Raw genomic sequence first — 12588 nt, forward strand, 5'->3', positions numbered from 1 at the left:
GCACTCCTCAGAGGAAATTATACGAATTAAGAGCACGACGGTTACACTAGGCTCACTAATTGCTTCTTACAGGCTATAGACTACGGGCTATAGCTAACTAAACCACGGTATTTATATTATTGAAATACGTGAAAAAGGCCAGAAAAAGTCGGATAATTTAATTCAAAGTAGGAAGTTCATTTTTTTTAACGTCAAATAATTCTCCACCGGCTCACTAAAGCTACTGCATCAAACCTGAGAAGAACCTTTGAAATTGAGATAAGTTTTCAGAAATATGAAATTTCAACTCTCTCTTTACTCTTTTTTTCATATTAATGTATTATATTTACCCCCCGAGCCATATGAATGCCGTACGAAGGGGATGGGACGTTAAGCACCACGGTTAACTCACTCATCACACCGCAAACCGCAATCCGACTGTTCATATTAGTCCTTAGAGACACTTGTAAAGTGATCATTTAGCATTTAGTATATTTTGTATTGATATTTATTTTATTTTATTCATTTAATTCTTAATAGAATGAATTGAAAGTCCAATTAAAAATACGTTTCTACTATATTTTTTGTTATTGGTAATGTTTAAAAGATTATTAATAGTACCTAGTAAATAAATAAATCAGCTTTTATGCTATATCCCACATACCATGGTAGGCAGATTGAACCTAGTGTTAAAACACTCCGTTCTCCACTTTCCGCAAAATTCAGGAGGCATTGCATGTTGAATGGCGGCACTGAAGTTGAAGAAATGAAAATAAATATTTTACTTCTTCAAGTGGAGATCGAACCCACCACAGTCGCGTTACAGTCACACTCTTGAGCCGCTGCGCCATGACGGCCTCTAGTCCTTTGTCATTTTTATATAAGATTTTTTTAAAAAAGATATACCTAAGTAATAAAGAAACAAATAAAAACATCTTATTCCTTTTCAATTTCAGTTTTTAATCCATTCCATTTTACTACTATTATAACAACCTCGATGTTTATTCATTGTGAGAGTTTAAAGATAATATTAAAGAAAGATATTTTTGACCTACTTTCAAATATCTATTGAAAATGATCTTGAGATAACCTAGAGATCACCACTCCATTGTTATTTTACTGTAAAAAAATATCCTCTCTCTCCTTCAGTTTACAATAATAAAAACCATAATGGCGCAGAAGCATAAGGGTGTGAAACGCGACGGTAGAACATTCAATCCCCACTCGAGGTAATGAAGTTGTATTAATTGATATTTTCATTTCTGCGCTCTGACACAAAGGCAAAAGCCCAGCGTTGAGTCCCGCCATTTAAATTCGGCGGAGAATAGGAGAACGAAGTGTCTTATTAGGTTAATTTTAAGTAAAATTAAAAAAAATAAGTTAAAATTCGTTATACTGAACTATGCCTTTCAATTTATCAACCTAAAACAATATTAGATCACGTATCCCTAATATATTTGGGGGCCTCGAAGCGACGAAATAAATGTATTACATTTATATGTAAAAATACTTTCGGCGAAGTGTAATTTTAAGCATAGGTAGCTCAATTACTGAAAATGGCTGTGTTAAGGTTCCGTATGAATTATGATAGAATTTTAAGCTTCACAGTCTCCCTGGCTTTCTGAGCTGATGCGTACTGTACCTTTGATCCACATGAAAGGACCTTCCTATATTTTGCTTAAAGATTTTTTCGTTTAATATTTATTTTGTTCACATATTTATTCTTTCAATTTGCTCGATTAGGTGCCTAATATGTGTGTTTTTTTTGGTTTACGAAAAGTTATATTATTTTAATGGTACGTAGAAAAATATTGAGGCCGTTGTAACGGAATGTCTTAAAACTAAGTTCCCTCTGCTGATTTTAAATTCTTTTTATATTTACTTTTCACTCGAGATTTATTTTATTTTACTTTTAAAACTAATAATGTTGATAATTTAATGCTTTGACATACATTTTATTCTAATCTAAAACGTCCTAGATGTAACCAAAACGTTAATAAAAAACGAAATGTGAAAATTGCGGCAATAAAAATTCTTAGCGAACCTCGTATGTAGAGCAATTAAGATAGCGGAAATAGCTGTTAATTTTCCTTTATTTCAGTACAAAAATAATTAGAAAAGGGAAAAGTCCTTTTTAAACTGTCGCTTTCATAATAAATTGTGTAAATGTCCAAGGATAATTACTAGAAACGTCTTCAAATAGAACAAATTATTTGCTATTATTAGTTTGAACAGCCCAGGTAATATGAGCAGGAGTGGTAGAAAATGAACTGCTAAGGAAGATATTGCGAATTTGATTCCTACCTGAGACAAATATTTTTGTGTAGGCTTTTAATATTAAGTATTAATAGCCAAAATATTTTTTCTATATACATTTATGTAACGGGAACTTTTATATTAAAAAGAAGTCTGTATAGCGTTTTGAATATTATAAGCAATCGTTTAAATGGGTTGATGGGTTGCTGTTTTTTTGATAATTAAAAAAATTAAGGTGTCGTCTTTTCTATTTTATTAAAAAAACATAAAATATCTTTTTCTCATATGCATTTTAATTTTAACAAAATCCTTGCTTAATAAAATTCTGTAATTTACACATCTAAGTAACTGAAGGAAGCTCGTGTCTACAATTTAATATTAAAACGATCTTCCCATGTCAATTTAGTTCTTACCCTACTGAAATACTATAGTTAAGTTAAGATTATTTTCTCACTAGGGAGTCTATAAAGTCAAATTTCTCTTAATATCAAAATGGCTATCATATTCTATTACATATATTAATTACTTTACAAATTATATACAAGTGTATTCAGATTATAATCAAATTTAAATTAACATAACTAATATGATTTTAATTAATATGTAGACGAATATATTTAAGGTAATTTAAGCGAGAGCGAAAAGCTTTATAATTTATATTAGTTGTTAATCGTGTAAATTTAGTTATACTAATAGATTTTTATATAAAAAATAATAGATGCCGGTTGTAGTGATTGTGTACAAGCATAGAACTGTGAACGAGATAGGTTTGGGTTCGATTCTCACTCGAATAAATTAAATATTTAATATTTTCATTTCCTCGTTCTGGTAACGAGGCAAAGCGCGGCGTTGAGTTTCGCCACCCAAGATGCAATGTCACCATTATTTGGCGGAAAATAAGGAACAGAGAGTCTCCTAATACTAATTCCCCAGGTTCCCTCTGCCTACCCTTCTATGTGCGGGATGGAGCGTGAAGCTTTAAAAATAAATAGTTTTTATAGAAAATATTATAATAGATATATTAATAATTCTCGAATGAATGCACAACATTGTATTTTTAACGATTGTAGATTTTAATATAATAATAAATTATAATTATAGATTTTTCTTTATTTTCTTTTTAATGTAAATATTTTCCATCGGCATATAATGGAAAATACATCCAGCTTTGTATTTTGTCTTACATATACTAGGGTAAACAGAGATAGTCTAATATCTTGAGCCGTTGAATGTTGGAACTTAACGCCGCGTTAGTTTTGTTTAATTGTTTTGTACAACAGAGAGCCTACGTGGCCAAAATATTATAAATCGTATATTGGCTTGCTGAAAACTACATTTATAATTGAAATAAAATAAATAAGATATCGTAGAAATTCTTATCTACCAACAAATACTTGAAATATATTAACTTTATATTTTATTTAAAAAAAATAATATAAATTTAGATATATTACTTTCACAATTATATAAATGTATGTGAATCTCTTATCATAGCGTGCAAGCAGTACTGTCAGTTTGACAAGTTCTAACTCTGCTATGATAGAGTCCATTATTTATTTAACGTATTAGCGGCCTGTTCTGGTCAGTTTAGTCTAAATCCGGCTGGTTTATATAGTCTTCATGATTTAGAAATAAGGTTTTGTTACTATATAAAAACCCTATGTTAAAATTATTAATCGAAGTTTTCGTTATTTATGTTTGATAGGAAACAGGCTATTGTTAATTGCTTTATCATATTTCATTCATAATCGTGAAATCTGTAATCACTGGATGATTACAGATTTCACGATTTCCAGCATACTCTAATATAGATCGTATATTATTTGTTAAAAGCTTTTATAAATAACTTGTCATGTATAGGTTATAAATTATAGACTTATAAATTTACTATGAGAATTAATTCAAATTATTCCATGGTGGTAAAATTTATTTTACATGCTGCCAGCATTTTAAAATCTTGACTTTTAGGCTTTTTTTAGAGTTGACACGTCCCCTAAAGCGTAAAATGGGACTAAAACCCTAGTACTAAAACTCAGCTATCCGTCCGTCTATTTGCCTGTCTGTATGTCACCAGGCTAAATCTCATGAACCATTATAGTTAGACAGTTGAAATTTTCACAGATGATGTGTTTTTATGTTTAATATAAAATAATTATTTATTTTAATGGTGTTTCCACATAGCAAAAATAGACAAGCGTTTTTATAGGTAATGGTAACCCTTCGTACGTGAGTCCAACCCGCACTTGTCCGCTTCTTGGCTCTTTCAGCTATAGGTATAATTAGAATTAAAGAATAGATTTCTATCAAAGCATTAGTGATCTCGGATAAAATGTAAAACGAAAATCCAATATTATATAAATAAACAGAATAAAGGAGTGTACGTGAACGTTTAGGAATATATTAGAATATATTTATTCAGCGACTGAACAGCATAATATTTTTAACCTAAATGTGACCCATTTGTAAAATGACAGCAACGCCATTTTGTATTCAATAAAACGCCAGTCAGCAAAATAAAATGGCGGAATTCTTGCTCTATCATCAGTTTGCCGCATCGTTAGTAAACGATAAGTACAGTATAAACACGTGAAGGGAACTTTTAATTAACCATGGCAGTTCCATGGTGAATATTCCATAGTAATTTTATGTCAATATGGTCACTCCGTTTCTTTACTTTTCGTTGAATTGTTGAGGTCTTGTGTGTTGTGTGGCGGAGTTCAACGACGTGGTTTATTTCATTACGAGAGAGGAGAAATGAAAATGTTAAGTAATACTGTCACCCTAGTGATGACTATCGAACAGTCTAGAATTCAGGAACAAGAGAATCGAGTATCCTGCCTATAGGTTATCTATTCCTAATCTGATATATGATAATTGTATGTAAAATAATTTATTAAGCTACCTCGGGGCTCAAGCCCTTACTTGTTGATGGGTACTTTCGGCACCTGTTTAGTACCCACCAACCCACAAACCCACATAGTATTATATTCATAGGAGTTTTTCTCTCTTTCTCTCTCAATCCAAACACAAGTATAGTTTTCGTTAAATAAATAAAATTATGGTGATTAAAATTATTGAAATCGTATTTAATTATAATAAATATATAATAAATCGAAGAAAATATGAGAAAATAAATAAACTTGTAGTTTATTTTAGTATCTATATTTTTTAACCAAACTATTTTAGCCATATATTCTTCAAGCCCCATTACATTAGTCAATTAAACATGACTTAATTGTTAAATTTAGTTATGTTTTTTTTAAAAATAGATGTGCAAAGCTGTTAAATGAGTTCGAAAATTGAACTTACATACTATATACTATACTATACTATATTTGATATTTTTTTTTATTTATATCTGAAAATATATAACTATTTCATATATAAAACCATCCTTAGTTGTTTGTAATTTTAATTAATTTACATTAGTTAAAGCAAGTTTAGTAACGCGTATCTTGACTGGAATTCTAGTCATGCAGATATCACTTTTGGCATTGTTTCTAAATGAAATATCTTTAATTAAATTTCCCATATATTCTCGGTAATTTGTATGTCGCAGTTTTCATTTAATTAATTTCTTAATAGATATAGAGCCATTTAATTTGTTACTTTAAAATATAACAATGAATTTGATTGTTTTTTTATGAAAATATTATCCTAATCGCCAATATTATCGGGGAATTATTTTATGAAATATTTTATTAAAAATAGTTTATGGAAAATTGCAATAAAATTTGATATGTAGTATCTACCTCGTAATCTTGTAAAATATTTATATATATATATATATATATATATATATATATATATATAATGAAACCAGTGTATATTATACACACAAATGTAAGCAAATGGTTGAGCAGAAATGTTTGAAAATGCTTGCTTACTTTTGAATATTTTCTTACAAAGAGAACAATGCGAAATCTTACTTCAAGGCGGCCATTACTCGTTGACAGTACTGTAATTTTAAAATAAATAAAAAATTAAATATTAGACTACTATAAATAAAAATTAGACTACTATATGCTAAAGAAACAACGCTACGTTAATGGAAAAACAATAGATTATAATAATATTTTTATAAAGATTGAATACTGAAAAAGATATATCATTAAAAATATTAAAAACCATTAAATACGAGATTTTAATAACTTTAAGCATTTTTAATATAACATAAACTATATTACACATACATACATACATACATACACATATTGGGTCCAACGCAAGTAAATTCAATTTATTTTTGGCCTCGCGATGAGATTTCCCATATGAATTCAATGTTTGTCGATATATTGAAAAATATATGAAAAAGTTACTGCAAATAAAATTATAGAGGCTTAACTGGATAGAATTGTACAAATAATAGTATTATAAACATGAAAATTGTTTAAACAAAGAATTTTACCATACATACATATTAGAAAACCGTCGTAGCTCAGGGACACAATAAAGGTGCGACTTTAAAGGAGGCAGTTGTAGATTCGATTTCCTTTCGGCGTAATGAAATATTTAATATTTTAATTTCTGCAGCGTTAGGTTCCGCCATTTAATTTTCTGTAAACTGTAGAACAAAGTGACTTGACATTTTCTTTGTCTGCGCGTGATTAATCGTGAATATAAAAAAGAAGACGTGTAAGCAACTAAGAATTGAAATAATTTAGAGTAGAATAAATAAATAAGTCAACAATTATATGTATATTTTTAATAAGACATTTTTTATGTAGGTATGACTAAACCTTAACAGGAAGAACTATTATTGAAGTTATTCTATTCTATTCTATTTATTTTCGACAAAATATTATTTATTATATTTTTTAGAATGATATCTTTCGTTCCTAAGTGTGCAATAACGCATTAAAATTGTTAAAAATATTCTTTATTTCCGTGTATTTCCTTTGCGGAATTGGCTAAAAATTGATAAATTGGATTCCACTGGCAGTCATCAATGAGCGCCGTATTGGCTACTTTTTTGTGAAGCTGAGTGCATTTCTATATTGCACAAATCTTTTGTTCACTATTGTTTTAAAAATAGGTTCAGTATTTTTTCTGTTTAAAGATATTAAAAATAAATATTATTTTTTTAAATTTCTTTTATTATTTTTCGAGATTACTACTTATAAAGCAGACCCATCGAATTTTGCTATTTATCAGAGAAGAGATAAAAATTATGTAATAAAAATCCTTCTTTAAAATCTTTCGAAAAATAAAACGAAAAAACGAAATGAAAATATTAAATATTAAATTTCTTTAAGTGGTAATGGAATCCACGACCTGTCGCGCTTTTACCCTTGCGCTTAAACTAATGCTAAATTATATCCAGTAATATTAATTTAAATTAACTTTTCTCAGTACACGTGCCTTCACGAGAACCTGTTCCACTACCTGTGCGAGGAGAACGGTGGTGCTGTGACCCTACCAGCAGCAAGAGGTGACGACGCCTGGAAGATATACTTCAATGAGAACCCTGAAGAGATAGTCGATGAGTTCGCCATGAGATACGGCATCGAGGCCATATATCAGGCTATGACGTGAGTTCTATTTACTTTTTACTTTAATATGTGTCAAAGTGTATGATTTATGTTTCGCTTTGGAGTGTACGATATTGTGAAATATTTGGTTTTAGATTTTGTTTTATAACTGAAGTAAGTCGGGTTTTTCATAGAAGTATTATGTTTGTAGTTCTTGTTGTTAGTTTTTAATTAATTATTTTGTATTTTATATAACTAAAAAGCCTAATTAGTTGCTTATAAACCTAATTTTGTATTATTATATAGGTTAGATAGATTCAAAGATCATTGACAAAGAAAAGGGTAGGCAGAGACCAAGCGAAATAAAAAACAAAATCGCATTGCATATCGAATAATAGAACTCATGCTAATAAATTAATATTATTTAATATAATCCCCCGATTGTAGATCGAACCTACACCTATTTCCAAACACACCACATATTTAAACATATCCAAACACTGCCAACAAACCTTCAAATGTGAAATTGAAAAGCAATATTTATTTTTCAGCCATTTTCACTGTCTGTCAACAAAGTATCTGTGTGCGGGGGTGCCGGCTGTTATGTCAACTTTGTTAGCTAACATCAACGCATACTACGCTCATACTACGGCGTCGTCTGCCGTTTCGGCCTCTGATAGATTTGCTGCTTCTAATTTTGGGGTGAGTAGATTTTTTTTTTACTAGTAAAATTAAATCTTGTAGTAAGATTATTGATTTAAGTAGTCGGTTTTTTTTAAATATTTAATTCTTCCTATTATATGCAATTATTAAACATCTTATTACTATCAAGATTAATTATATTTTATTGTTGTACTTTGTTGAATATAATTAATTTTCTTTTGTGTTTAATATTAAAATGGAATTAAAAATTAATATATACGAGGAAACGAGGAACATTATGTTTAAAAAATAATTAAATTTAAAGATTTTTAATCAGCTTCACGCTGTATCCCGCACACAGCAGCGTAGGCAGAGGGAACCTTGTTATATTAAGTAACCTCATACTACTTTTCCAATATCATTGATATAGCAATTGATACTAAAAACCCCATACTAATATCAACAGAACTACAATAAATGCGCTATAAAATACGTATATATAAATTATCTTGTTGACTTTATAGCTGGGAGATTTTATTGTCCACTGATACTGGACGGCAGTAAATAAATGTTATCTTAGTAGGAATTGTTCACGTTATATCTTCCTTAACAATGGCGTATACTATAAACATATATACTTTGTAAGTAAAGCAAACTTAAATGTATGAAACTTATAAATAAAATAAATAAATATAAAAAGCCTTTTCTTTCTTGCATATTAATAAAATTTAATAAAAAAGATTAATATTGAGTAAATACATATGATAATTGCAAGAACCCCACCTCAAATGAAGGGAAGGCCTTCTCTAAAGGCTTAAGTTTATAGTTTATCTTATATCAAAAGTGCTTTCTTAAGTAAATTACAATTATACATCGTCACGCCGTATTCCACACTGAGCAGAGTAGGCAGGAGGAACCTAGGAACCTATGATTAATTTCAACATACCGTTCCCATAAAGGCTATCACTTTCCACTAAATTCGTAGTTTATATTTTGTAAATAGCGTTTTCTTAAGTAAATCACAATTTTCGCGTATGTATCCCTCACAGCGCAGGATAGGCTGAGGGAATCTGGGTATCTGGTGTTAAGGCACTCCGTTCCCATTATGATACTTCCGTTACCTACTTTACACTGAATTCTGGAGGCATTGGATGTGAGGAAATGAAAATATTAAATATTTAATTTCCACATATATCCTCGTCCTTTACTTAGAAATTTGTATAAAATCATAAGATTACTTTAATTCGTTTAAATTACCATCAAATACTCATTATGTAATATATCCACATTAAAATGCTAAATTAAAGCAATAATTATCAATTCTGCTACCCCTAAATTCCAGTTATAAATCTGAGTGTTCATTATATTACACGTTAAGGGTAGGTTTTATTACGGAAACGGGTCTTTACGAACCTAACCCTTTGAATATTAATGTAATTTTAGATACATCACGTGTCTAATTTCAAACGATCGAGATTATTGCTTAATAAAAAGGATAATTTATCGCTTTGTTATATACTACCTGTATTTTACATTGTATACTACCGGTATTTATATTACCTGTATTTTGCTGCGAGAATGAAAATTATGATTGAAGATTTTTTGATTATTTTATAAAAATATGATATTATGATGATATTGTTAGAATATACCTGACTGCACTGACTGCTGTGGTTTTAAATTTGAATTCATTTTGATAAAAGCTTATATATATTCATAGATCGGCCTATAGGCAGAATTTGTGGAACTACACGTAAATTTGAATCCGTCTTGGCCTTGTGTGACTGTAAGGCGATAGTTGTGAGTTCGATCTCCACTCGAGGGATCTAGGCTCTAACTCTAGGCTAATCCTAATCTGCAATGTGCAGAATACAACGTTATGCATATAAATTAAATAGTATTATGTAAATCACTATTTACCTATAAGCTTCTCAGCATAAACTCTATAACCGTGAACCACAAATGAGAATCTCGAAGTTTCAGCGTACAGCACTTCCAGCAGTTCAGTATTGTTATGCTAAGGAACTAAATTTATATCTTTACCTGAATACTGTATTGTGTTGCTAGTCTGTAAGTCCGTCCGTGTTTGTTGAATATTAAGCAGCTCGGAGCATAAATTCTGGAGCATATTCCCTACAATAATATTCCGTTCTGGACGTGATCGCTTGATGTATGGAACGTGGGCCCTAGAGTCGTTTAATATTGTAGTGGATACCTTATGTAATTGTAGATTTTGAAGAAATTTTTTAGATGTATTATAACGAAAATTATAAATAATATTATTTTTTTAATAATGTAGCAAAATAGAGATTACAATCTCTTCAAGTTTTCTCGCTGATAAATACTATAAATCGGATAGTTTATATTTATTTATATGAATAAGCATCAGTTGACATTGAGAATTTCTAAAACCGACAAGGTACTATCACATGATTCTCGCCGCATGAATAAAAAATATTGATGTTAGGATTTACGTATACGAACGTGCAAATATCAGAGATTTATTTTATCTTTTATTTTTTGGTGGAATGTAGTATATTTTTTTAGGAAACCGATTTCAAATTTCAGACTCTAGGAAAGACAAAAATATAAATGACAATTAAATTTCTTAAGTTGACATACAGACACACAAATACAGACAAAAATAAGTTCTTATAAAGCTAATAAAACATGTAATATTTAAAATCCTAAATTGTTTTACAGAAAGAAAAGTTTGTTAAGCTACTCGACCAGCTGCACAATTCGCTTCGTATCGACTTATCGATGTATCGCAACAACTTTCCCGCCTCCAGTGCTGAAAAACTTATGGATCTGAAGTCCACAGTTGATCTTCTGACTAGCATCACATTCTTCAGGATGAAGGTAATTTATTCTTCTATTAAATCCTAATAAATAAACATAAAATAATAGACTATTATAAAAAAATAAACAAGATTTAATCTATACATATAAAATCAAAAGGTCACTCACTCATCACCAAATCTCAGAAACTACATGTGGAATTATTTATACGACGTAGGTGCTCGCTAAGATGGGAATTTGCAATATTCGACTTCTAAGGGGTTGTTTTTGGGGTTGAAAGTTTATATGAAACTTCGTTACTACACATTCTAGGAGTATCAAATTTTGCATAGACGTCACTAGGACGTAGCCATGGAGACAGAAATTAATAATAACGTAGTTCACGCAGGCGAAGCCGCGAGCGGGCCGCTAGTATAATATAATTGTAAATGTTTAATTTGCCTCAAATAAATAAAAATATATACAAATTAAAAAATACTACATATAATATAGATTAAAAATTAAATATTCTTTTGTAAGTTATTTACGTGTAATTTCAGGTGCAAGAGCTCAGCAGCCCACCTCGAGCCAGTACAGTAGTCAAAGACTGTGTCAAGGCCTGCCTTAGATCTACATATCAATTTTTGTTTGAAAACTGCTATGAACTTTATAACCGAGAGTTTCAGGTAACTATACTGCTATGCTAACTAGGTTTTCCCATTTATTAAATAATAATAATTTTATTTATTAATCTTAAATGGAAAATAGCGTTGTATTTATTCATATGAGTAAACAAGCTTAAAGAAATGTAAACATAAAGAAGAAAAAAAAATTAGAATGGTTTTCATATATTTATTTAAAGGTTGATTTGTCCAATTTTTGACAATTTCTAAGACTACGAATTATAATGAGTAAGACCCTAATTTTAATAGATTTAAAACTCTTTGATTTTCAATTTCTTACCTACCAGTATTATTAACTTTATTTCTTTTGTAAGGTGGATCCAAACGAAGCGAAACGTGACCCAGCAGACCACGGCCCTCAATTAGACTCATTAGATTTTTGGCACAAGCTGATTGCTCTCATTGTATCCGTTATAGAAGAAGACAGAAACAGCTATGCACCAGTACTGAACCAGTTTCCGCAAGAGTTAAATATTGGACAGGTATGGATTTTGACCTATTTTGCTAATCTTCTGTATTTCCAAATCTTGATTTTATTTGTTTTTGTGGATTCGATTCCCATTTCGAACAATTAATAACTTTCATTCATCGACCCTGCTAAGTCGGTGTAGCATTAAGTTCCCCCACTCAACACGTTATGGCCCGAATTCGAGCTGAAAGTGGAGAAAGAACTGTCAGCCTGAGCCCTAAGTTCTGTCTTCTTATAGGCCCTTAACATACACCAGATAATCTAATGTGAAATATATGTGTAGTTAATATTTTAGAATAAAATTTTA

General features: G+C 30.1%; 1 protein-coding gene across 5 annotated transcripts in view; it reads left to right on the forward strand.

The window, feature by feature from the left end:
* Window positions 1-12588, forward strand: part of unc-13 (protein unc13 homolog) — a 65122-nt gene that overhangs the window by 42906 nt on the left and 9628 nt on the right. For all 5 annotated transcript variants that reach the window (XM_085185131.1, XM_085185130.1, XM_085185132.1 and 2 more), the window contains 5 exons: window positions 7588-7766; window positions 8258-8408; window positions 11052-11210; window positions 11690-11815; window positions 12127-12294. In XM_085185131.1, coding sequence (XP_085041257.1) covers window positions 7588-7766; window positions 8258-8408; window positions 11052-11210; window positions 11690-11815; window positions 12127-12294 — 783 coding nt within the window. The remainder of the gene's footprint in view (window positions 1-7587; window positions 7767-8257; window positions 8409-11051; window positions 11211-11689; window positions 11816-12126; window positions 12295-12588) is intronic.

The sequence above is a fragment of the Heliconius melpomene genome, chromosome 4 (genome assembly GCF_056956725.1).
Source record: "Heliconius melpomene rosina isolate 202511_hmr_F chromosome 4, ASM5695672v1, whole genome shotgun sequence".
NCBI lineage: Eukaryota > Metazoa > Arthropoda > Insecta > Lepidoptera > Nymphalidae > Heliconius > Heliconius melpomene.